Source organism: Dermacentor albipictus, chromosome 10, assembly GCF_038994185.2.
Source record: "Dermacentor albipictus isolate Rhodes 1998 colony chromosome 10, USDA_Dalb.pri_finalv2, whole genome shotgun sequence".
NCBI lineage: Eukaryota > Metazoa > Arthropoda > Arachnida > Ixodida > Ixodidae > Dermacentor > Dermacentor albipictus.
In genome coordinates, this window is record NC_091830.1 from 7,703,216 (window position 1) to 7,729,161 (window position 25,946).

General features: G+C 44.5%; 5 protein-coding genes across 8 annotated transcripts in view; 3 read left to right on the plus strand and 2 right to left on the minus strand.

The window, feature by feature from the left end:
- LOC139050936 (RNA polymerase II-associated protein 1) overlaps window positions 1–1,192 on the plus strand; it is a 39,704-nt gene extending 38,512 nt beyond the window's left edge. The window contains exon 28 of the mRNA XM_070527807.1: window positions 502–1,192. Within this exon, the coding sequence (XP_070383908.1) occupies window positions 502–603 (102 nt within the window). The 3' untranslated portion in view covers window positions 604–1,192. The remainder of the gene's footprint in view (window positions 1–501) is intronic.
- Window positions 1,193–2,572: 1,380 nt separating this feature from the next.
- Pex12 (peroxin 12) lies at window positions 2,573–4,126 on the minus strand. The gene has a single exon (XM_070527812.1). The coding sequence runs from the start codon at window positions 4,073–4,075 to the stop codon at window positions 3,068–3,070; it is 1,008 nt and encodes a 335-aa protein (XP_070383913.1). The 5' UTR covers window positions 4,076–4,126; the 3' UTR covers window positions 2,573–3,067.
- A 159-nt stretch (window positions 4,127–4,285) lies between these two features.
- On the plus strand, window positions 4,286–5,156 carry LOC139050941 (LYR motif-containing protein 1-like). The gene is made up of 3 exons (XM_070527817.1): window positions 4,286–4,574; window positions 4,641–4,701; window positions 4,887–5,156. The coding sequence occupies exons 1-3, from the start codon at window positions 4,416–4,418 to the stop codon at window positions 5,051–5,053; spliced, it is 387 nt and encodes a 128-aa protein (XP_070383918.1). The 5' UTR covers window positions 4,286–4,415; the 3' UTR covers window positions 5,054–5,156.
- Window positions 5,157–6,636: 1,480 nt separating this feature from the next.
- LOC139050938 (mitochondrial glutamate carrier 1-like) lies at window positions 6,637–15,322 on the minus strand. 2 transcript variants are annotated; one of them, XM_070527813.1, is made up of 8 exons: window positions 15,181–15,322; window positions 13,765–13,899; window positions 13,629–13,684; window positions 13,025–13,118; window positions 12,248–12,363; window positions 11,049–11,385; window positions 10,786–10,923; window positions 6,637–8,735 (listed from the first exon to the last, which is right to left on the minus strand). In XM_070527813.1, the coding sequence occupies exons 1-8, from the start codon at window positions 15,207–15,209 to the stop codon at window positions 8,720–8,722; spliced, it is 921 nt and encodes a 306-aa protein (XP_070383914.1). In that variant the 5' UTR covers window positions 15,210–15,322; the 3' UTR covers window positions 6,637–8,719. The 2 variants fall into 2 exon arrangements, with proteins under 2 accessions (XP_070383914.1, XP_070383915.1); XM_070527814.1 differs by lacking the exon at window positions 15,181–15,322 and adding an exon at window positions 14,524–14,754.
- The window catches only part of Rpt2 (26S proteasome regulatory subunit Rpt2), a 16,244-nt gene continuing 5,605 nt past the window's right edge, over window positions 15,308–25,946 (plus strand). Inside the window, exons 1-5 of one of the 3 annotated variants that reach the window (XM_070527809.1) lie at window positions 15,308–15,469; window positions 16,605–16,670; window positions 20,473–20,569; window positions 22,231–22,370; window positions 23,567–23,695. In XM_070527809.1, the coding sequence (XP_070383910.1) occupies window positions 15,449–15,469; window positions 16,605–16,670; window positions 20,473–20,569; window positions 22,231–22,370; window positions 23,567–23,695 (453 nt within the window). In that variant the 5' untranslated portion in view covers window positions 15,308–15,448. The other 2 variants (XM_070527810.1, XM_070527811.1) reach the window with 2 other exon arrangements.

The following is a 25,946-nucleotide window of genomic DNA, read 5'->3' on the forward strand; positions in this document are numbered from 1 at the left end:
ATCTTGACTGTAGAACACCATGTATACATATCATCAGGATCATAAATTTACAGACACAGATCTGTTAACAACGATACAGCAGAATGTTGCTGATAGAAGGCGGGTGCTCTAAAGCGAGCTTACTTTACACTCACTAATGTATGTTTAATTTTTGTCTGAAATATGGTCATCAAAAGACAAGTGGGATGCCTAAACTTATAGGGTAATTTATTTTGCACTAGTATGATAATTGTCTATTACAAAAGAAAAGCAAATAAATTCTACCGAAAGTTAATGGGTAACTTGTATCCTAAGCCAAGCTGCCTATTTGAGAAATTATGATGATGATGATTGGAGTTTATTCACGCAAGGGTCAGAAGTGGCCAAAGAGCGTCATGCGCAACCATCGAAAACGCCTCAAGACATTTGCAGCTTTTTATGTGTGTGTTTTCTTAATCCTACAGTTGTACCATTGCCATCTGTTAATTGTTTCTGACAACTTGTTGTGACACTTTCTTGTAGGAAGCCGCAAAGCGCATACTGCAATGGACATGTAAAAAGGCAGTGTCCCAAGATAAAATCACAGCGTCATCATGCAAGCTTGCAACCCTGTCGCTACAATGAGAAACGAATTCACCTACAAGCTGCGGCCAGCTCATCCCTGCAATTCAGCGACCTGTGAACCGGGATCATGTCTGCACTGGAACTTATGCCGGAGGCATATACCTTGATGACAAATATACAGCTATTAACTGATTCAGTGTTGAATCGAAACACACTGTTTACAAAATGTTTGTACTCTTGGATTTTTATGCAACTCAAGTGCAGACATTGCATGAAATATGTTCAATGTTTGTCACATCCTAGTGTGTGCTACACACCGTAAAACGAGTGCAGAGATGGATGACTGATATATAAAGTCAATTTATTAAAACCTGTAAATTAGTCATAAGGTAAAATAGCCATGCTTGCCCTCATACGATCCTTCACATGCTTGTCTCAAGTCATCTCTTCAGCATTGAAGTAACCTACATCATATCCCAGCAAGCTAATGTTTGCTGATGGCATTCTCTGAGAATACAATGTACCAACAAAAATGTGAGCGGAAATTGCTTGATTTCCAAACACTGCCATTTATAAAATGTCAATTTTGACATAACGGTTTCTGGACGCAACAGTAAGTTCTGGCAATTAAAAATGTGTTGTTTTATTATTATTTTCTCAGGTATGATGACTCAATCAACAAAACCAACTAATCAGTTATTCAAATGAGGTCTGCCTATCAATAATGTTGGTAATTGAGAAATTAATGTTCTGCGCTAATGTCATTGCTGACGAGGCAGTGTTGCTATCGCAAACTTGTTACAATTGACTCTTGTTACAATGAACCTTGACCATCCAAAAAAAAATTTTCCATTCTGTCCTGAAGTTCGTAATGTCCAAAATGCCTCGCTTCCGAAGCTTTGGTTGCAAAATGTAACAACATTACTAAAAAAGTGAATGACGAACGTCCAAAGTAAAAAAAACTAACAAGGAAAGAAAGCCGCAGTTTTGCCCTAAAGGCGAAGCATCGATTGCAACAGCAAATTAGTAGACGGCTATGCGAAGTAACTATAGTAGTTTTATTGGCCGTATAAAGTTGTAAATATTAGCTTACTAACTAAATTAACAAGAATCATGTTATGCGCGCACAGGTAAACATGAATACATCTTGCTCAGTGACTGCGCAATGTAGCTGTCAAAACAAGAGCGACAGCGAGCGAATTGACCTTTATGCTTTCTCTCGCTTCAGTGCGAACTAAACGTCTAAAGCACAGCGCATACAAAGCTACCAGCACTGGACGCACTTTGTCCTTATTGCAGATCGTTTTCAAGATATGATGCCCGCATGGCCGTGCTGCCACAGAAGGGGAATCCCCCCCTCATCTCCCTCGCCATCCACCTGTGGTTCGCGCACGAAAGCCAGCACATTTCCGCCCTGTTTTTCTCCGTCCCTCGGGCCGCGATCGTCGGGTGACCCTCGCAAGTCAATTGTCAGCTAGTGTCGACACAGCAAAAGCCCGTTTTATAACTCGATTTGGACAAAAATTGCCACTAATTTCGTCCATTGCAGCCGAAAGTCCATTGTAGCCCAGTCCGTTAAAAGCGAACTTCATTGTATTAATAAAATCGGTATACCAAACTAAGATTGAAATATGGTCCGTTGCATTGTTGTAACGAGCGTAGACTGTACTTGACTTGTGTCTGTAAACACGCCACTTTCAGATCTACTTTAATGGGGCTCAGCATCGCAAAGCTCCAGCTGAAGGATCTGTGTTTATTATGACCACTTGTGGCTTTGAAGTGTATGCCAAAATTGAGGTGTACGGGCATTTTTGCTATCTGCCATAACTGGGAATCGGACAGCTTCATATTCGACAGCAAAATGCCATAGCCACCAATGTGGATCACATCTCTGTTAGCAACCTCATGACTGCTTTTCTGAAAAGGCTGAAAAGACGTTAGCAGGCAGTAGCATAATGGTAATGTGTGCCTCAAAACACTGCTATAGGTGGGGGCAACACAGTACACAGAAAAAAACAAAAGACGTAAGTGTTCACAATTCACTAACAACAATACAGTGATGAGAGTATTTATTCAACATGCAGGCACACGCAGTTGCAGGGCGCGCTTGTGTGACGACGCATCCCCACTTAGCAACATCACTTTGATGAACATACAACTGCCAGCAATGTTGGCTCGGGCAGTGCAGGCTTTGCCCACCGGGCTCAAATGACGGCGCCTACTACGCGCAGAATCTAGACACCGGAAGCCATCTGCAATGTCCTCGAGCCATGTTGTCGACGTGAGATCTGCATTCGGGTGTCACGCTTAACTTGACAGGTCTAAAATTCAGCATCACACACTCCTAGCCATTATTGACACGAGAGCTGGCCCGGGCGCTCCTCGCAACAGTGCTGCGGGCAGTTTCGGCTTGGCGCAGCCGTGAATGCCTCAACAGGAGTTCTAATGTCACAAACACGCACGTCCGAACAGACTACTTTGACGTTACTTCACAGACGTCTGGTCCTTCGGGCTTGTGCTTCGCTTACTGGCCGACCAGAAGCACAACGTTTTCGTGCGACGACGGGTAGCCCGTGACGGGGCACGTAGTGCGTCCGCTCGACAGGTGCGTCCTGATGCAGTCGTAGCAGAACACGTAGCCGCTCGTGGTCAGCACGGCGGCGCGGGCCGCGATTTCCTTCAGGCATAGCGGGCAGTAACCGCGCCGCATCAGAGACTGCGGCGCCGCCTCACCGTCGCTCGGTTCGGGCCGCTCGTCGGAGAGCGGCGGCGCGGGCACTGGCGGTTCTGCGACCAGGCTGCCTTTCCTTTGCGAATTCCACCAGTCTACGAAGTGCAACAGGAAAGCCGCCGTCGCTAGGGAGGCGGAGAAGGCGTCGGCGACTCCGCGCAACAGGCGCACTGCCCTACCCGCGTTGGGGTCTGGCGACACCGGTACGGTCGGAGCCACTTCCAGGTGCACCGACGACAGCGAGAGCGTGGGCGAATGCACGGACGACTTGCCGACCGCGTAAAACAGCGCGAAAGACAGCGAGGCTGCTTCGCAAGCTAGCGAGATCGCCGGGTAGACTCGACGTAGCTTGCCTATCCAGCCTTCGCTCTCTCCCCGAGGCTCCTCATCGAACACGAGAGCGTCTAGCTTTGCGCGCACGTACGGAAGCAGGACGAGGGACGCTAAAGACTTTAGAACGTGACTCCGCTTCAGTGCAGCGTCGCCTGTCGTGCTAGCTACCCGTCGAAGGCCGTAGAAGTGCTCGGAAAAGGAGCTCGCGTAGCGAGCGAGGTGGTAAAGCTGGACAGAGAGGTCGGCGAGCGTCACCAGTTCGTCGCGGTGAGCTTTAAGCCACGATCTGCGAGGCCGCTTTCCGCTACGCAGGTCAGCGAAATAGGAGATTAGGTGCCTCAGCGCGTTCCTAAGTGCTCGGGCGAGGTTTTCCTGAGCGAGGACTTCGAATATCGACGGTTTTTGAGCCAAATTAGTTGCCAAATGAGCGCCGTACTCCGCCATATTTGTTTTCCTGGCTTCAGCCATGGGTTAGTCATGGCTTCAGTTGATTTACCTGCAATTTCCCATCGCCGTCGCTTTCTTTTTAGCTTCAATTCCTACCTTTATCAATGTAATAGTTATATTTTTTATTATTAAACAGCTGAGTACGTACAAACTTTATATTTTCAACAAAAGAAAAGCTCATCTAAACTTTATTTTAAAGAGATCTTGTGAGTTGAAGAACTTACGAGACGGAGCCAGCCAAAATTTTGGCCTTTTGGCTGGTTCTCACATGGTGGCAAATGCAACAGCTCGGATGCTTGTGATCGTAAAGAGTCAAGCAATTTGGAGTGTTGACCTCTCAGAATTTGAAAGCATCCTTTAAATGTTTTCAACCACCATGCTCCGCCGCGACGTTTTGCGGCTTTACAAACAACTGTTGCGAACTGGAAGGACATGGGCCGCGGAAACTCCAGAGAGAACCCAGGAGGAACAGTTCTACATAATCTCCGAAACCAAGGATATCTTTAAAAGGAATAAAAATGTTAGTTGAAGAGGGATCGTGTAATTTCTGTTTGTTTAATGCCACTTTCTTTTTCTCGCTTGCTAGATACAAGATACTCAGACGATCAAGGAGTGCTTGAGAGAAGGACAGTCAAGGTTGGACTTGGGTAAGCTACAGGGCGTCAACGGACTCTTACTTTTGCTCCAACGAGAGTTATCTCGCAGTATTTCGCGACAGGACTGAATAGACGTCTTTTATAGCTCACTACAGCAGCTCATGCACATATATACGAGTGTACGTGTTGTATTTGCTTCTCGTGCTTGTTCTGAAGAGTTTACATTGTGCTTTCAGCGCTCCACTACCACAACCCCTACCCGAGGCCCGTGAATCTGGCGCAGAGTGCGTTGTCACCAAGCCACTCAAAACATCTCAAGGCCCAACAGAAACTGTGGAAAGCGTCGAGACCTATCTACATCCGGTCCATTGATTCCGACAGCAGTCCGCCCGACAAGAAGTAACTCTGTCGTGCGCTCGGGTTGCGTAGGTGGCAAGCTTTTCAAGAAGTCATTGCTCTTTGTTGTAATTTATTAGACGAATTTGAGCGTGCAGCTCAAGAGGAGATCGAGGTTTTGGGTGACTGAATTATTGGAATCTACATTCCTAGCACACGTTGGCGAACGAATGAATGTACCAACCCAGAGTGATTAACTCGCGACGCAAACTTGAAGCGTAGGCAAACATTGAAAGGCACTGCTGTATACATCTCGTCTGCGCATCTTTTCTTTGCTATGCTCTCCATCTAACTTGCGAACATTTCATTCCTAAATGCAGCTAGCACGCATCTAAAAGAAATCTTGTCCTTGTCACATAGCTGCATCAATACACTTTTCTTTACAAGAAATGTTAGTGAAAGTTGGCAAACATAGTGTACCATTACTGGGGGGCAGTTGTTGCTTATAGTAATAATTTAAAGCATGTTTTCTTGACTCCAGCTAGGCTTCCAGGGAATGCTCAAGTCACTATTCGTTGTACATGCCAGTCCGTGCTCCCAAACCAGCTTACATTCAAAAAGTGAATTGCACTCCTAAAGGTTCCAAAGCAAACAGAATTGGCCTGCTTTTCAACTGCATTTACGAAATCTTTTAAAATAATATTGCACTGAGTGACTGTGGCACAGTGCACCATAAACTTGTACAAACTATGGGGCGGACCACGTGTGCATGCAATAAAGCTAAAAAATTGTCATACTCACCTCTAAAAAATGTCATGGAATCTGATTAAAGTAAGCCAGCTGTGGTAGGCCTAAATATTTATATAGACATTGGAAGCATCAGTGTCTTGAGTAAACAATGCATCAGCCTGCAAGATTGCTCAAATTTTGAATGAAGGTTCCAAAGAGTAAACGTCAAACAAATTGGTTAAAACATAAATTTTGGGGTGTTATGTGCCAAAACCATGCTGAATGAACGGAGACTGCTGAATACAGGGGCATGACACGAAAGAAGCATGCAAACGGCTAGCTTCACAGGCAGAAGGAGTGTTGGCCACTAATATATGAAACAAGCAACCTCGCACCTAGCATAGCAGTAGTTCTTTAAGGCAGAGTGTTGGGTTAGTTAGAATTTAGAAAGACATATTTTAGCACGCAAGAAAAATGTAAGGAGTTGCAGAGACAAAAGCGGAGATAAATCTGTTAAATTTGTGTTTTCAAACTTTTAGTAAGCACTGCATGCACGAGGAGGTGCCGGTAGGGGTTGAGTTAACGGAAGTGGCATGCTTTCGCGTGCAAACTAAATCTTTCCTTCCATAGCCTCCAATGTTCGGTTACACCCCAGGACTTTCCAGTCTGTTAAAATTAAAATGGGAGCTGACTGGATGGAGATTGTAAAATTCACAGGCATAGGCTGGGTTTTCCCGAAGGAAGACAGGTGTAATTAAGAGACGGCTGAGATAGGGCATCGTCCTACAGTGGATTCTAAATGGCAGGCTGATGATTGTGATCACAGTCCTTCCTTGCTAAAGTGCAGGAATAAGGGTTTACTACGTACAGCAACGCTTGGCTGTGTACAGCTCTTAGAAGAACCAGCGATGGCAAGTGCAATAACAGGAATACACTTTTTTTATTTCGAGTTCACTGTTACGGCTTTTCTATACACAATTTGCAAATGCGACAAGGCAAGTACTAAATAGAAGGATCAGAGTTGGAGCAAAACATTTCCCACCGACCACTCCATACATTTGTTGCTATATACATAAAAAAGGGGAGGAGCACAAGGTCGTATGGGTTTGTTTCTACAGCTTAACAAGAGTAAACCTGCAACAGAAAAGTTTTGTTTTTCACCTACGTAATAGAGCACTATATGTTGTAAATGAGAAGCAATAGGGCTGTCATTTCTTTACTCATCCAAAAGAGTTCCCCATATCCACCACTTGTGTGTGTATATATATATATAGATATATATATATAAAGAGCTACAAAAAATATACAACAACCACGTTGATGCAAAAGCACTGTGGTCGCTTAACATTCGGGCCTGAACCAAAAAAAATTAGGAAAATGGGTCTACAACACATCTTTCTTCAAGTGGTGCGTCTAAGCAGGCATAGTATTATGCAGGCTTATTTTTCCAGCAGAGCAGTAAGCAGTTCAAGAATGCTAAGTTACAAAACACTACATTTGGCTCTGCTTTCTTAACTCAATGACATGGCCATGCTCATCTTGAAGTAGAAAAAAATTATTGTGTGGCACTTCGATTGTGTGAATTGCTTTCAAAACATTTCACTGCATTATGTGGTTTGTTGACTACAATGCTCAGCAGGTGTCAAAAGTTTGTGGGGCACTGCAAGTTCTGAAAAAATACTCAATTTCTGCTCAGTTCGAATGAGCAACATTAGAATCAATGAACAGCTTCGCTGGTTACACAAACTACTGCAGAATGCGACTTAATTCTGAGCAATGTGCCCAAAATTTGCAAAGGCTCCACTTTTTTTTCCCCAGGTCTTACATGTCCTATAGACTTTTGACCCCATGAGTATGAACACATTTTACCATTTTCTCAATCCTTGCTGTGTATCCTTGTTAGACCACATGTAGAAAACACTCAGCTGCCAATCGGATGGCAAATGACAAAATTCGCTCATCAAACTTTTTTTTTTTTGACCACTGAAAATTCCCTCACAGACAGGTTAGCAAAAACACTGCAGCAGTCACAGCAACATTTCAACCTTTGCATTACAAGTACACAGCATCTAGCAAACAAAGAGAAGTTGATAAAAGGTAAAAGCTGTGAAACAATCGTATAGCGAGTTCTCGTGTCAGGTCCACAAAAACTTCATGACAAGAAGGCAGGCAATGGCTGGCTTAGAAAACGCCTATGAAAAGTCCACAACTCGCTATTCTTTGTATAGTTAGTGAGAGGTTGTTTGCTATCAGTGACCACTGTTCTTCACAGAGGACGATCTTGACAGTATATAGCTGTCATCTATCCGTTCTTGCTACAATTTATAGAAATTACCATTACTCTTGTGTCACAAGCTTTCACAGGTGTGCGAGGTTTGAAAACTCTTGAGAACTCGAAAAATATATACCTTTGCCCACATCTCTGGTGCATAGCCTTCAGGTCAGGAGCCCAATACAATCGCTCAGAATACTGAGATGACACTTAGATATGCCTTGCCATGGATAGTAGACAGTATTGATTTCAGTACTATTCACTAACAAGAGGGCATACAGAACATGGCTGTACATTTCAAAACTATGGCAACAATTCGAGTCATCATCCATTCACAATTAATCGCTTGAAACAAACTGTCAATACAGCAGACCTATGCAGCAGCACTTCCACACCTCCAAGAGTGGTTTCAATGAGAACAAGCAAATCGACAGCTGTGCTGCATGCAAACGTGTGGATCGCCCAGTTTCCTCCTCAGCCGTGGCATTTTTTTCTTTTCTCAGTTTTAAACTCGTTTGAAACAACCTTTTGGGCAGGCAGGGGAAGTGATGACTCGGGAGTTGTTTACAGTCAATGAGTGTCACACAAACTGCTTGGGATTGCACCTTGTGCGATTGTAACCAGAACAAACTGCTGTGCAGGAGGCATAGGCCCAAACAGGAATTTTGATTCGAAAGCCCTTGTGGTTTTCCGTGTCGGGGTTTCTGGCAGCGACAGTTTCAAGACGTGGAACTAGGCTGTCTTAGCTCTGAAAAAAAAAAGGGGGGGCGAGAGATGTTTTGCTTTTACTGCTTTCATGCACCAAGTACTGCTCTCTTATAAACATCTCTTACTGAGGCCAGTGAGCTGCCATCACACAACTTCAAAAAAGGTGATAAAGCATCTTGTTTCAAAGCTCCAATGACAAACACATCTTAATGTTCCATTAACATTCTTCAGTACACTGCAGTCAGCTCACATATTTGAATGAAATGGGCAGACAGATGACATCAGCACTGTTTGACAGACACAGCACCTGTATCATGTGTCTTTCTGTCATGATGGTTTAACTGTGCAAGGGCCACATCTGGCCACAGCTTTCTGTCCTGTGTTTCAGTGTTGCCTTGATTGAAACAAACTTCAAACCTTAAAAACATTGTATTAGAATGTGCAAAAAATTAGCATAGGTAAAACAATGTATATATGTGTAATAATTGATCTTATTCTTTTTTTTTTCAATGCAACAGAGTAGATACGGTAGCCCTTCTCCTTGCATTGTTGGCTCTGAGCATAAATAAAACAATGATATGAGTTTCAAGCCTACTCATCATGGTTGTGAAAAGGCCACACTATAATTTCTATAACAAGCTGCTAGTATGACTTGGGAGATCACAAATCGAAGCTCACACAATAAAAAAGCACCGCCATTGCTTGTGAGGTGTGTATAGTGACAGAGAGGTCAGGTTAGGCAGCTAATCTAGGAACCATGCAAAAAGAGCTTCAGAGGCATGGTAGACTTGTTTATTTAACTTTGACTGAAAGGCTGAATTAAAGAAGCAGCAGAAAAAATGATTTAATGTAATGCTGATTCATTTGGCAGTAATATTTGCCCAATTCTAACATTCCACTAAACCTAACGCACGCTCACTTTTTTTATAGCTTCAAAGTTCAAAAACCTAATGTGCACTCAGATTCTATAGGTTCATAGTGGAAAAACTAATGTAAATATGACAGAGCTGCTAAACAAATTAGAAAGTTATTGTGCACAAGTTTCTTTTTACAAGAAAAATATAGCAGACCTCCAATTCTCGCAATCAGAAAAATCTGTAACAAGCAAAGTTTTACCTTACCACAATGAAAATTTATTCACACTTAATTTCCATCATAATCACTCTGAAAGCACTTTATTGTTATCTCTGGACCATAACATGTCATCTTCTGTACAGCCCATTGTGCATTTGATATTCCACATTTATGGAACAATTTCGCAACAATCGGAGTCGTTCGAGTTAAAAATGGGTTGGTGGCCCACCCCTAAACTAACTGCTTTGATAGTTTGTCCTGCGACACATGCAATTCTGAGGAGTGCCGAAAATGCCTGACACAAATTTCTTGCCACTATCTTAGCACATAAACTATAACTTGTTTTCTTAATCAGCTTTCACACTCAAGGAGAAATCGGTGCGTCATGGTCACGCCATGCTATACAAGAACTTGTTCATGGGGAGGGTATTTGCACACATTTTTAAAGCTTTCCACCCGATCAAACACATTTTTTTAGATATATATGCACTTTATTGAGGCTTATTTTTTTCCTAGACTTGGCACAGAAGTAGCACCAAACTTGAAACATCAACTGACAAGCAACTTTTCTAGATCACAGCAATTTTTCAACAACTACACTACTGCCCCCATTTCAACTGCTTCAGGAACTTGTCAGAACGAACTTACACAAAGCAAGTGCCGCCCCCTAGTATAGAGCACGCTGTGCTGCCGCAGAAAGAAGACAGCACAGGTATCACCCTAATTTCTTTCTTGTATGCAGTTTTCTTGCTAGGATGTGCACCGCCATCTTTCAACCCTTTAAATTCATTTTGCAAACAATGTATTTTTCATAAAACTTCACTCAACATTTGTAATGTCATAGAACGAGCCGAAATTAGTAAACCTGGCGAAAAATTTGAGGGTGTTGGCAGGTATGGTTGAAAGTGATGAAAGTGGACTACAGAGCAGAACCACAGCATCACTGATACACTCTCACGTCGTAGTGTCAACAGCCACCGAAAAAGATTATGCATGCATGTCAATACGCAACTCACCTCTGCATGCCAAGCAAGTATTCAGCCACGCCCAAGAAGTAAACGGTCTGAGCGATGCCAAACAGGGGTGCAATCACAATGACACGGCATCCGGCTCCCTTGAAGAAGGCACGCACCCCTTCCTCTCGAAGAATGCGACTGCAAGGACAGACAAAGGGTGCCCATTACTAACTCATTATTTATTTTGTTATGCCTTTAAATAAATTAATTCATTGGAAACCAGTAACTGCTACTGCTGCAATGGCAAGACCAAAAGTACTCACACAAATGCGTTGGGAATGCCTGTATAAGAGGCCTCCCCTGGTGCACGGCTGAGCAGTTGGAGGCGTGTCTTGATGACGTCACAGGGGTTGACGAGGAAGGCGGCTGCCGAGCCAGCTCCGCAGCCCGCAAGGAACGATGCCCAGAAAACCGATGTGCCGTCGGATCTACTGGGCCCTAGGGAGTTTAAGTGCGCAAAGAGCGGGAAGTAGATGACGGAGAAGGTGACATCACGCAGCATGGTGGCCCCCGTCCCACGGTAGAGGCCAACCAGGCCTCGCTCACGAACAAGCTGCGTGGCCACTGCTCGTGCCGACAGGCGCTTGCTGGCATCACCACCTGGGGAGAGAAACCAGCACCTCCTGTCATCCTTTGCCATTTGACAGCCATGAATAGAGAGCCAAGAAGGTCTGCAAAGGAAACTGCTTTCTAATCATAATTCAAGTGGTACCGAGTGTAGAATCAATCTGTGCCCTTCTAACACCCCTGTCAAAAACGCCATTTTGATCATCATTTTAAGTCTATTTGCATAAGATATTTCGAGCATAATCAAAAGATGAGGCATGACTGAGGGTATCAAGTTCGAAGTCAAGTTTGCTTGACCATGGCGTGTAACAGTGCTCAATCAGAACTGACTTGAGCTCACCCGAGTATGTCCATGTGATGGGAATATAAAGCTCCCCTTCTTATTTTAGGTCAAACACATTCACAGCAGACACCTTTCAAGGCTTGCTGGGTATGTATTTCACTTAACATTGCACTAACAGTGCTAGAAACAGCACACCGTTCCTTGTTTCTGTTCTGCTCAAAGCACTGCCAAGTCCAACATACAGCCAGCATGTTTAATTATACACTGTAATGCCACCATCATACCTTCATGTAAAGTTTCCTACGCCAGTAACTCTCACCTATGTCTATTGCTAGTTGCCTATTAGAGTAGAGTAGCATATAGTTGCTTATATGCTACTCTACCTATTGCTAGAGTAGCATATAGGTATATTGCAGACGGACAGAGTGGTACATTCAGAGTCGGAGATCAGTAACAGGATAATGTAAGATGTGAAAATCGCCAAGACCTGCAGTTAAATAAATGTTTCCACAGGTCACAATATTTTTTTTTCTACAAGCGTTTTTCTTTTTTCCATGTGTGTGTGTAACACCAAGCAGCCAGAACTATATTCACAAAAGACTATGAACAAACCTGTGCGGCCAGCGTCCTGTAGTTGAATCTTAAGCAGCTCCATCGGTGTGGTGACAATGATTTGGCAAAATCCTGCCCCTCCGCCAGCAAGCATCTCTTGTGTTAAGCTCAGTTTACTGCAAGAGATGAGATGTAATTAGATTGTTGATGCAAAAGCAAAGATTTGTACCTGGATCATTCTTGGGGACGTAGTTTCTAGAGTACTAAAAAATTAAATTCTGGGGCATTACATGCCAAAACCACAATCTGATTATGAGGCATGCTGTAGTAGAGAGATGTGTTTTACCCAACTTGAACATGACCATTGCAGCCAGAAATCAAACCTGTGATCATTTGCTCAGAAGTGGAATGCCACACAGCTACCTGGCCACTTCAGCAGGTACCATGTGCATTATGGTGCACTATGGTGCACAAATGCATCAACCAATAAATTAGCTGTAAACACAGATGTTAGGCATGCGAGGGTACGCAGCACTACTACAGTATAACATTGTTAAAATGAAGTCACATCCAAAGCAAAAACAGCTCAGCTATTTCAGATATTTATGGCTGCAACAGCACAACTAGACAAGGACTAAGAAAAAAGGAGGGGATACCACAAGGCTGAATCTACACTAACTCATCCAATTTTCCATCCTTCCGATATTTATTACAAGCAGGTATTGTCACAAAACATTTTAGATTTACTAAAATGTTCGTTATATTGTTCAGTGTTCATTATACTGACGTTCAACTGTACTGACTGCTCGACAGATAGAAAAACGCATCTGCACGTACCCACTTGAAGATGAAAGAGCATGGCGAAACCAGTCATTAGCAGCAAGCTTGATGGCTTTCTCCGGCGTAATCAACAAGATGTTCACCGCTGAACCTAGAAGGACAATGAAACAAACATACTGCAAAGGGTGCATTTGCACTGAGCGCACATGATGAAAAAATATAATTCACCCGTTGTCTTCACACTTAAAGCACTGCACGCCCACGAGCATCTAGGCACAGCTCACAAAGCAGCAGGCACACAAACGCGCCCTCAAACCCAGGCATTTTAGCAGCCAGTCAATCACTAAGATTTCCATTTTCATATGAAAAAGGGGTGCACTAGTGCAGTGTGCCTTGCTGGCAGGTTGCAAACTCTGCAATGTGGACATAAGATCTGAATTTCTGCTATGTAAAACAGTCCCGATGTAAGAACTTGAAGAAGGTTAAAATCAACATGTGGAGTTTAACATTCTGAAACTGCTCTGTCGGGCCCCCAGTATAGTAAAGTTTAGGAAGCACAGAGCTGTGCCATTGACAAACTATCGCACACAGCATTTTACAAATTGAAAATGTTCCCAGTGTACTGCATAGCAAACAAATTTCTGCAATGTCATGCTCTCACCTCTGTACATGCCAGAAAAGCCTTCTGCTGCATAGGATTTCCGAAAGCAGTCGAGCCTACGGGACAAGGAAACATGCTTGTACATCTGAGACAGTTTAACACTGCGGCTAACATGCGGCAGCCCAGCAGTACCCACATGGAGCGGTACATGCGTTCTCCATTTGGCCCGATCTGTTGGTTTTGAAGTCTTGTCTTGACCAAGTCGATGGGGAAGACGCATGTGACACCGATGATTCCCGCAATGCCGCCATTTACTATTTTTGGTAAGAGTCTGCGAAAGCAAAAGCACCGATATACAGGGATGAAGACAAGCACTGACACTGAAAATGTGTGCATAAAAGATTGCCACGCAGAAAATAATAGTACAGAAATCAAAGGAATTCATAATCACTCATGTAAAATCATGAAAATACAGGTACACCTTAATGTCGTGAAGAGCGACAGCCATCTGCTAAGAAAATAATAGTACTTCTGCAAGTTTTCAAGTTCTTCGACTTGAATGTTTTGAAAGATCCACATCATCCAGAAACAGTATGCTACCATACCAGCTTGCCACAAAAATATTAATCCCACTTAGGTGCTTGTATGGCGTCTGTCACATGCCACTGGTTTGGTAGTGCAGTAATTGACCTTCCAAGCCGGCTATGGACACCACTTGACGGTGGTGGATCAGACAGACTGCTTGAATTCAAGCGTGTAAGACGTGCAGGAATAAGTGTGCAAATTACTGACGGCCGCACTTGTTCTATTAATGGTATGAGCAATCACTTGTATCACTGCAGCTTCTAGCAAGTCACCACCGGCCGTCAGGGTCAAAACGCCAATTAATGTCCGACAAGATCGACGACTGTAACTTCACTACTGCGTTTCGTAGACCAACGAGAGTTCGACAAACCTTTGACAGCGATTAAGGTGTCGCTCACCACCTCTACAAAACAACACACTTGCTTGCAGATCACGTTTCCCTTGCTCAACATGCGCCAAGGTCAGCTAATGGTTACGATAAATTTTATTCAAGGTTGTTCGGCGCCTCTTTCGCGCAATTATACATAGTGACGCGATTGCGCAATGCGTAGACAAGAAGTCAGCACGAACTATGACATCACATATTTGCAGCCAGAGCGTGGGCGCACAGCACGGGCCACCCATCGGTTTCGGACGATTGGGGGCTGAAAGTGGATCAGCGCAGACCGCAGACCCCAACTTTCTCCTTTCTGCAACCTCGGCGCGCCGCCGGTTATCAGCGCGGCGTTGTAAAATGCCCACTCCATTGATAGGCAGCGAAGGTCGTGACATCCCGGTCTGCCGCACGCGAATGAACTGCCGCGGCGCGAAAGAGCGTTCCGTACAGAATGAAGCGAGGCTAGCGGAAAAGCGCGTCAATAACCGGGCCATTGCCAACGTAAGCAGCTGGTTAATGGAATCCATGGCTGCGTGCCGATGCACCGAAACTAGCTCTCGAGCGCGGCGCTTCGACGCACACAGCACGCGCGCGCGATCACGAGTCGTCCGCGCGCGTAACGCTTACGCACGCGCGGTGAGCTTGACTCACGGAAATCGGCTCTTCGTTTGCGTAGCCATGGTCCTGGCTCGAGTTTTTCGGTGCGGCCTCTCGCTGCCTAGTCAAACGCCGGTACCGCAGCCGTTGGGCGACCGCTGGGCGAAGTGACGGCCGACGAAGAACAGAAGAACTAGAAAAACGGCTGATTGGCATAATGGATCGGATTGGATTGCCGGTTTGCGTACGGTAGACGTCGGTTTGGCCACCCACGTCCGTATTCAATTGCTGCCTGTGACCGTCACTGTGCCCGTGATACAAGATGCGAAGGAAGCGAAGAAAGGTGAAGATTCTCAACCAGCTTGCTAGCCATATTCAGTTCTTGTGAAGAAAGGTGGAGATTCTCAACCAGCTTGCGTTGTGCCATATGGTCGGAACTTCGGCATTCGTTTTAAAAGCTCAGCCCTGACGTGTTGAGGCTGCCTGAGGAACGCTTTCTTCAGTCTGTTAGTCCGCTTCGGAGCCAAACTACATACTCGACAAACTTTAATTCAAAGTCGAGGCTGAAATTGTTCGCAGCCTGATAAACGAAGGAGACGCGACACGGAAACGGTGCTGACATTACGAAGCTTTGAGGGAGTATAAAGTCCCGATCATGATCAAGTTGGTTGTAAGCGCACTTAGGTAGCGAGAACGATGCACTTTGCTGCGCTACTGTGCACTTTGCTGCTCCTTTAGTCAACGCAACACGTATGCTTGTTCTCCATGAGCAATAGCTGAAGGCTCGGGTGTACAAGTAAGATTATATCATGGTCTAAGCTTATTAATACGAAATTTTATCAAGTGACAACACAACCAACTGGTGACTTAAAACAAGAACTGAAACCATCAGACGGCAAACTTAAAAGGTAAAAACAACATTAGCTCATAGTAATATGTTGTCCAACTAATATAAATTTAAACACTGCTGCTTTAAATACTGTTTAATACCTGCGTTAATGGAGGCTGCACTGTTTTAAATTCAGCGACTACCGGCGATAAATTGGCGATTGTCATTGACATCAATCTACCGTCGCCGAAATGGTGAGCAAGTCATTGCGACTTTCTTGATGTCATAAAAATGGTACTTTTCAAGATAGCGTACTATGTGTTTAAAATAACGGTGCAAATCCTTAAGTGTAACCTGCGTTACATGTGCTGGTTATATCGGGTGCATAAATAAAGTATAAGCGATTGGTTGCTAAGCTTGCCTTAGGTGTCCGCGGCGTTGTAGAATGACTAAACAGAAGTCATTATCGCACTATATCGACGTTTAAAGATTCATAATAGGGTTTCAGGTTGTATGAACCTATGCAGAGGCTCAGAGTTCTTTGCTGGCCTTTTTGTTACCTTGTTCACGGACTGTGTACTACCTTCAACGAGGTGCTCACTGTGCGACGCCGTAGATGTGCTCACAGTGTTCTTTTGGTCATTGACAGGGTCAGAATCAGTCTCAAGGCGGCAGCGGTGGAGGTGGATCCGGCGGGGACAAGAAGGATGATAAGGTACTGTGCTGTTTACATGTCCGCATGACAAGTGTGCATAGCAGTGCGAAGTTGGCAAAGCGCTATGACGTACCGATTGGTGAAAGCGTGGGTGTTAACCATCCTTGGCGCGTGTTACGATCCCGGAGCTCGTACACACTTGTGTCTTGAACGCGAATTGGTGCGCGTCGATGCAAAGAAATCAATATCTGGTCTTTGCTGTTCGGTTTGAGTAAGGATAATTGAGAAAAAAATGGAAGCCACAATGAAGCACGAGCCACAAAACTTTCTTTCTCTGTAGCGCGGCGCTTAAGGCATACGTGTGAGCGTATGTGCTTATGTTTTAGCCGAAGAAAGTTCTTATTCGCAAAGTGTTGCAGCATTTGATTAACATGCCGCCGGGACGATAAACTCCAATATTGGATGTATGTTGTGGACCGCATTGTATAGGTCGTTACTGCGCCGTTCCGCCCGAAAGGGAAGCGCTGAAAGAAAGTGGAGACGTCTGGCTGGCGACTATATGAACTATATAGTGAACTATATTGAGTGCCACATTGTAAAATATGAATGCAAGTCACTATCTGACTACCTGGCATTTCATTGCAAGCAACACAGTTGTGTTTCTGAATTGCCAAATACTACTGGTTTATCAAAGCACATTCAGTTTACAAGATAAATATTAGAGGCCCACGTGACTCCAAACCATGGCGATAGCTCCATCTGTTTCCCTCACCGATAAAACCTTGTTCTTGTGTGGCTGGTGCAAAGCTGATGATAAGAAAAGTTTCTAAAAACAGCTATCTGCTCCTTTTGCACATCTCTGCGTTTTGTCACACATGCTTCCGTTAATTTTCACTTTGTTGGTTGTTTCCTTCTGATTATTTCACTTTGCCTTCTGTATTTAGCCTGGCGGGCATCAGAATAAAGTATAAATCCCACGCAAGCAAACTTGCGCACGACGACAGCAAGCGATGCAATGGAGATGGATGTCACATTCGTTCGTCGCCTACATGTCGAACCCAACGCGAGCGACAACTTGAGCGATGTCTCCCTGGTGTTGCCAGTTTGAGGGCAGTAATGTACGTTGAAACTGACGTGACGCATGCTCAAATAAATTAAGTTGATTTATTTTGCTGTAGACAGCAGCATAAAGTATTTCTCAAGGTCTTGCTGCAGATCTTTAAAGCCTTCTTCACCCCACCGCATCGAATCTAAAAAATAAACAGCATGCATATATGCATATACACTGGCATGCATATACGACACTACAAAAGCGGTCAACTGTCAGATCAACACTTCTGTGCCCATCACGGTAGCTTTGCGGCTATGGCATTGCTAGAGGCCGTGGATTTGATCCTAACCGCAGCAGCCGCATTTCGACAGAGGCGAAATAGAAAACGCACATGCACTTAGATTTCGGGACACGTTAAAGAATATCACAGTGTCAGCGTTAATCCAGAGTCAGCCACTGCGGCGTGCCTCACACTCGATTGTGGTTTCGGCATGTACAGCAAGTTTATTCAGTTGTTTAAGCAAGTACAATTCAAGTTTAATACTTCTACCACAATGTGATCTTCCATGTGAGGCAATGACTACGCTCAACCCTCTCAGAGGTTATGAAATATGGCGCACAACGACACCTCAAGCAAACACCTATCCCTGTGTGTTCTGTGCACTGTGCAGACAAACAGCAGTGGTGCCCGCAAGGTAACGTTTAACATCAACTCACCACTCTCATGTTAGACTAAACATTGAAGAAATTAAGCTTTAGCCATCAACGTCACCACTAATTATCGTCAGTCAAAGAACCCAGCAAGGAAAGCTTCGCTTACATCGATTCCCACGGTGCGTGGGATCTGCATAATTTCTTATCCTTGCATATATTTAAATTTGGTGATTTGCTCATTTCCTGCGACAACCTGTAATATCACTGTTGTACATCCTGTTATGGCTTCTTGCTGTTTTCTAGTCGCTCATAGCACTTCTGATCAATGAGTGACGAATTCTAGCTATCCAAAACCAAGCAACGAGAACGAGCGATCTGTCCACGCGACAGCCTGTTTTGTCAATCGCACAGAAAATCGTTCTCATGGGATTCGGGCTTAAAGTTGCTTTTGTTAGTCATTACTGCATTGCAACTTATTTTCTTACCTCGGTCCTTCGTCTGCTCATACTGTAAGTACAGTGCTCAAAAACTGAAATGCAAAGAGCAATGAATGTCTTTTATGCGTAAATATATAGAAGTGCAACATGTAATTGGTCTGTTGCTGGTTTCTAAACAGGAAGTAGACCCGTGTGTATGTTTTGGAGTCTGAGTTAAGCCGCTGTTATTAATGCAGGTGAATCTGGAAACAAAGCAGCACATCAGAATAGTTTTGAAATTACTCACGTTTCAATTTTTTAGCACTGCTTGTAACCTCTTGTCAACTAGTACCATCAATTCCGGGAGCATAATGCCATGAACGGATAGTGTGTCACAGATGCTCAGTGCTCTTCATCTTGAATCGCTGTAGTCAAGATGCACCTAACGGAGACTAAAGCTTTGTATTTAATGTACGACGACTAAGTCAACAAATCTTTACCTGTGTCTCATTTCTCACAGAAACACTTGTCAAAACCATGGAAGAAAAATACAGGAGCTGTGTGCCGTGAATGATATCTAGAGATGTTCATTTTTTCTTAGACAATAAAAAAGTGGAAGGAATTGTCTCGGAGCATTATTGAAAGTGCAAATGTGGGCGTACTTATGGAAAAAAAATGACTCGCCATCCCGGTGATGCGAAAGTGGGTGGCCAGCAAAGCTGTTAGAAAACCACTCAAAATGCCATCGATAGGAATATGAAATGTTTTATTGTTCTGCCTAGCCTTAGCACGACACCGCTGTTGAGCATTATGATTTTGCACTCTTCGACGTTCGTCATATTCACGCTGCTCTATGGGAGTCTTTGCATGGTTTACCCATAGTGGTCTCGCAGTGAACTGAATAAGTTGCTAGGCAGGTCTTTCTTTTATATGTAAAGTTTGGCGATGTCACTCACTGATTCGTATGCTGCTGTTTCCCCTTTCCCACTGGAACCGCTTATAGAACTGTAATCTTTACCGGCAAACACATGCGGGGAGAAGGAACATGCCTTGCTTTGTTCACAGGCGCCTTATCATCCATCATGTGATTTTGGCGCTTGTTTTGTGCTTTTCTTCATTGAAATGAATACTGAGCTGTGTGTTGTACGCCTGATTCCAAAGGTGATACACACTTTTTTCTGTTCAGTTTTTTGTTTGCTTGTGGACAAGAAAAATCCCGGCCAACTAGAGGCTAACAGCTTAGCTGTAATTGTTTGATTGTTTAGCTATGTAATTGTTTTCAGTGTTTGTGTTCTTTTGTTCCTTGATATTTGCATTTTCTGTATGTTCATTCCTGCTTGGACTCTAGTGAGTCTGCAGTATTTATAAATTAATTAATAAAAATTCCCAGGTGTCCTTGGCTATTGCCTAAGAGACGCGAAGGCGAAAGCCTTGTAAAGCCTACTGTTTTTCACCTTAATACACCCTAATCCTCCATAATCCAACCTGATCCACCTGAATCCAGCTCAATTGACCTTAATCCACTATGATTGACCTTAATTCAATCACTAATCAATCATGAATTAACTTTGCTAATCATTAATCATCTCTTATACACGGTTAGACATGCTTTGGTTCGCTTTTGGTCTTCCTTGAGTCATGTGATATTTTCTGTACCTCGCAGCGAGATATAGAAACATAGGAGTCTAATGCTTTTACCTTAAAATGACATCATTTGGGCTTGTCATTGGTGTGGCTACAGGACAAGAAGCGCAAACACGAGCCACCGATTCCGAGCCGTGTGGGCAAGCGTAAGAAGCGCACCAGGGGACCCGAGGCTGCAAGCAAGCTTCCACTCGGTGAGTTGCGGTATTGCCTAATGAAAATTTGTAGTCATGACCCAAAAACTGTACATCTGGCAGATTGATAGCATGGGCCATATGCAGAAGGCCATGCAGCAGCGGCCCATGATAAAAGAAAGGAACACCCAAGGGATAGCCACACTAGCATGTTGTCTCTAACATCATGTGGCCTTGGTGCCCTAAGTGCAGGGCTCGTACACCTCCTTGAAATCCTTGGGAAAACCTTGGAAGTTTAGAAAATGACATTGAAAGGCCATTAAAACTCCTTGAAAATAAATGCGCTCCTTGAATTTCTTGAAAGCTGAGATCCAGCTCAGTGGCTGCTTAGCTGTAAAATATTGCAGCTGAGAAGGTGGAGATTTGAATACATATTAATTAATGGCTATGAATAAAGTGTGTTTCATCATTGTTTGAATGTTGGCCTTCAGAAACCTTGAAATCCTAGAATTTTTCCTAAGCTTGGAGTTAAATGTTCTGTACGAATACTGTGGATGATTTAATAAGATATATCTCAAGCTGGAACCATTGTTTACACTAGAGTTGCCACTTTAGCAAAAAAAAAGAATATTAAACAAGCAGTGGGAGGATGTGGGGAGTGCTTGTACTTTGTAAGGAATTCTTTATCCGTAAATACAAACAAAACTAAAACAAAATTGAGCGACTTCGCATCATTGAAATCTATTGAAAATTTGTTACACTTTCAAAATATTCATGATGTCCTTGTTGCATATAATTTAGTCTCAGGCATATTAATAGCCGACAAACAACATAGCAATACATAGGAATCAAGATGACAACAAAATACACTATGCTTTACAAAACCGCAGAAATTTTTTTGAATTGGGAAGCAATTCGGTTGCGACAATTCAATCGTGTGCTATGCATGAAAGCGCAACAAAGCATTTGCGATGTTGTTTTTATTGTGCTTATTTAATGACAACTGCAAAATTGGCAAATGGCATGGCGGTGTTTGGGTGGGATCGGTAGCCGGCACCGTAAGGAGAAACTGGTTGTGCCAATGGAAGGCCAGTCCTGTAGCAACCCTAGTTTCGAGATAGGTACTTGTCTTTGTCGGTGCTCCAGCCTGGTAAATCCCTTGTGTGAGCAGTGCTCATCACTTAAGGGTACCGTCTTCCAGTGACATTCTCAGTTGTTTGGATTTGATGCCGTGAGGTAGCATGTGAGGGTTTGTCGCCCACTCATCTGCTCCTCAGTTCACACACTACGTAAGGCCTGTGGTTGAGGGGATGTTCCACATCTACTGCCATGGGCACGAGTGGCACTGGGTAACACACCCAGGGCTAGAGCTGGAAAACAGTATTACCAACACCCACCGCTTTAGCCCAGTGGCTATGGCACTGCGCTGGTGAGCTCGAGGTCACGCATTTGATCCCTGCTACAGTGGCTGCATTTTCAATGGGTGGTGGCATGCGAAAATGCTCGTGTACCGTGCTCAGGGTGCATGTTAAAGAACCCAAAAAATTAATTTGTACCTCTCCCTCCCGTCCCCCACTCTGGTTAGCCTCATAATCAGGTTGTTGTTGTTTTGGCAACTAAAACACCAGAATGTAATTTTTGACTGGCATCCGCACTCATTTCATGTTTTTAGCCAGTCCTTGTGGAGAGTCACGGTATGTGGTGGCCTTGTAATTGTGCAGTGACACCTCACACACGATGCCGGCTGAAGTTGCTGAAGCAGGAGCGCATCAAGGACTACCTCCTGATGGAGGAAGAGTTCCTGCGCAACCAGGAACGCCTCAAGCCGCAGGAGGAGAAGCATGAGGAAGAGCGCTCCAAGGTATAGGCCATATTACTCGTTGCTTTGTCCCCTTCTTCTGCACTTTTCTTTTTTTCTAATAAGTTGGGCTACTGTTAGCTGGGTTGCGTTCGGAGATTGTTGTTTGAAATGCTTTGAAAAGTTGAAAAGTTTTGAAAAGTTTTGCCTCATGCGACTGGCCTAGTCAGCCGCCGGGTGCAGCTGACGACTTGGCACTGCCTAGGCCAGTTGCATGAGGCAAAACTGAATGCGCATTTCAAACAATAAACTCCGATCATGCCCCTGGGGAATACTCAAGTCGTAACACTCTTATGGAGGACAGACACATTGCAGTAAAGCACTGAGATATCCCGTGTGATAGCCATCTGTGACTGTGTTAGTAGCGGAAAGACAGTGAGGATGGTAAATTTATGCCAACGCTAAAAGGACATGTGCATATTTTTCTTCGTCTTTTTTCTTTGTGTTGGTGTTTTTTAATGGGGCCATGACATGGTTGTCGAACCATTCTCAGTTTATCATTGCAAATGAGAGTTGAAGGGCCAGTATGTTTATACACTTAAAAAATAATGCTGGGCTCTCAGTATGCATTCTAATAGAAAATTTCAATTTGAAATCACACTAAGTCCCAGCAAGCGGCAGTGACTGTAATTTTGCCACAAGCTTGTTTCACATCAAGAAGTGTGGGGCGACTGCTGTGTCATCTGCTCTGAAACATCCCGAAACCAGGCGTGCACTGTGCCAGACTCTTTGCTCCATACAGCCTGGCACCCAATAGGGCAGCCAGAATGTTGTAACGTGATAAAACTGCATAAACCAGAGGTCGCCTGCAAACATGAAACCGCGCATATACTGCGCACATTGACCTTGCACATTGCACTTCTTTACTGGTCGAGTGTGGCCAGACTGCTGTACAGTTCGATTGCGAAAATAAGATAAAAATACACATTTTCTACGACACGAAATGTGCTCAAATTTCACCCGCCTGCTGTGGGATGCATATGGTCTAATGCATAGCTCAAGCCTGTAAATTTGGTGTCATGGCCCGCATTAAATTTGACGCACAAGTGCTTTCCTTCGTAAAGGAATTGGAGTGGGCAGTGTCACACTGTTATTGTGCTTGTCGTTGTCATGCACCTTTGCCAGATTATTTAGTGAATGATGTACTGTCGCGTTTCCCTGTGTGTGCTCACTGCTTGTCCTGGCTGTGTCATTTGCAGGTGGATGACCTCAGGGGCAGCCCGATGTCAGTCGGTACCCTAGAAGAGATTATCGACGACAGCCACGCCATTGTCTCGACATCCGTGGGCAGCGAGCACTACGTCAGCATGCTGTCGTTCGTCGACAAAGTGAGTGTTAAGGCTGCTCAAATAGGCAGATTTCCTAGTCAAATTGAATACGAATATTGAGTTTTCCTGACTTTTGAGCAAATTGAGATAAGAATTTGTATGGAGTCTGTTCAATTGAAAAAAATTAGGTTGCGTCCGTTATTTCATGCATGCTCTTTGCAACTGGACATCCAGTCGACTGTTGAGCTTGTGAATGATAGTGACCTGCTTTCGGTATGTGGTCCACCATGGCAATAGCGTTTATGAAACAATGAAACATGTCCCTTGATGCACTTGAGAGTGCTGTGTTAGTTGAGAGAGAGAAGCGTGATACTAAAGCACTGCACATTCTTCTAATCGGGTGCAAATGTGGCATAATACTATAGTTAAACCGGCTTATAACTATACTAGTGTTAACAATATAACAATGACCATCCAATGCACAATCAACTTTTGTATGTGTTCTGTGGTAAAATAAACCACTCACTACCATTTTCTTATCTCATGTTATTGGTTATAGCAATTAAATCTGGATACAGAGTGTGTCAACTGAAAGGAAGAGGAACAGAAAATTCCTGGGGGCAAATAAAGGTAAAGGTACCCCCATCTTTGTGCTGCGCACCCCACATGGCACACCTTTGTCACATTGCCGGCGTCGTGCTGGTCTCTTCTGTCTCCCTTCCACCCTCTCGCCAACGCCATAGGGGCGGGTGAGCATGAAGGCTAGAGTGGCAAAGTGGCTGGCATTTTCATTTTTTAAATCTTTTTCTGGATTTAACTTTGGTTTATGGCGCAGACACCCGTAGCAAGATTTAATTATAACAGGCATTAATGCGGCATGGCAACATTTTAGTAAGTGGTTTATTTTACCATAGCTGCTCATTATTACATGCTGAGTATTAACCTGTAATGGTATCAGTAGATTCAATTGCACTTTTTTCTCTCTAATAAAAATGTCTGAATGTTTGTCCCCTCTGTGTGTGTGTATGTGTGTTGTTTTTCATGCAACCCAGTTTTTAATGTTAGAACTTGAGACTGACTCCAACCAAATAACTGAATTTTATTAGCCCGACGTTTCAGAGCCCATTCGGCTCCTTCTTCAGGGGGTTGTTCTCGGGGGGTGGCGGTGTGCCGCTTTTAAAGCGTCTTTTTTGAAGAAAGGAGGGGGGGGGGGGAACACGGGAGGTGGGGAGACACTCCACAGACGGAAAGGTGGGGGGGAACAAAAGGAAAGGGGGGGTTGTGTTGTTGACCGCTTCCAAGGTGCTGCGATGACCGGTGCTGGGTGGAGTGCTCACGAGGGTGCCCTTGATGGGCCGCGGGGGTGGGGGGGGGGGGGGGGGGGGGGGGGGGGGGGGGGGGGGGGGGGGGGGGTTACAGGGTCGCGCCGACGTTCTGTGTGGTGAAACGAGCGGGAGTCTATCTGGCTGTGCGTCCTTTTCTTCTTTTCGTCATGTCGCCAAGGCCATGGACATAGACCGAGGGTAGGTTGCCCTTCACACGGTTTATGTTATTCTCCGTATTCTGAATGTGCCATGGCTCAGTAGTAGTCTCTTTCGCCAGTTCGTTCTGTTTGAAGGATTTCAGTTTCCTTGAAAGCAATTTTGTGGTCGGGCGACTTCAGAGTGTTCAGCGACGGCGCTGCGAATACGGTTGAATGTCCTGACGTCGTTCTCGTGTTGTCTGATCCTTTCTTTTAGATTTTAGAAAGGATCAGACAACCACGAGAACGACGTCAGGACATTCAACCGTATTCGCAGCGCCGTCCGCTGAACACTCTGAAGTTGCCGACCACAAAATTGCTTTCAAGGAAACTGAAATCCTTCAAAACAGAAACGAACTGGCGAAAGAGACTACTACTGGAGTCATGGCACATTCAGAATACGGAGAATAACATAAACCGTGTGAAGGGCAACCTACCCTCGGTCTATGTCCATGGCCTTGGCGACATGACGAAAAGAAGAAAAAGGACGCACAGCCAGATAGGACTCCCGCTCGTTTCACCAACACAGAACGTCGGCGCGACCCTGTAACCCTCCCCCCCGCGGCCCATCAAGGGCACCCTCGTGAGCACTCCACCCAGCACCGGTCAACGCAGCACCTTGGAAGCGGTCAACAACACAACCCCCCCTTTCCTTTTGTTCCCCCCCCCTCCTTTCTTCAAAAAAGACGCTTTAAAAGCGGCACACCGCCACCCCCCGAAGAACAACCCCCTGAAGAAGGAGCCGAATGGGCTCCGAAACGTCGGGCTAATAAAATTCAGTTATTTGGT

What these genes read in the sequence shown, in the direction of transcription:
- Pex12 (XM_070527812.1), bottom strand. Translation starts at nt 4,075, where the DNA reads ATGGCTGAAGCCAGGAAAACAAATATGGCGGAGTACGGCGCTCATTTG.
- LOC139050941 (XM_070527817.1), top strand. Translation starts at nt 4,416, where the DNA reads ATGTTTTCAACCACCATGCTCCGCCGCGACGTTTTGCGGCTTTACAAA. An exon ending in TCTTTAAAAGGAATAAAAAT is followed by an intron (nt 4,575 to 4,640) that starts GTTAGTTGAAGA and finishes CTCGCTTGCTAG; the next exon opens with ATACAAGATACTCAGACGAT. An exon ending in ACAGTCAAGGTTGGACTTGG is followed by an intron (nt 4,702 to 4,886) that starts GTAAGCTACAGG and finishes TTGTGCTTTCAG; the next exon opens with CGCTCCACTACCACAACCCC.
- LOC139050938 (XM_070527813.1), bottom strand. Translation starts at nt 15,209, where the DNA reads ATGGCTACGCAAACGAAGAGCCGATTTCC. An exon ending in CAAACGAAGAGCCGATTTCC is followed by an intron (nt 13,900 to 15,180) that starts GTGAGTCAAGCT and finishes TTGCTTTCGCAG; the next exon opens with ACTCTTACCAAAAATAGTAA. An exon ending in GGCATTCCCAACGCATTTGT is followed by an intron (nt 10,924 to 11,048) that starts GTGAGTACTTTT and finishes CTGTCCTTGCAG; the next exon opens with TCGCATTCTTCGAGAGGAAG.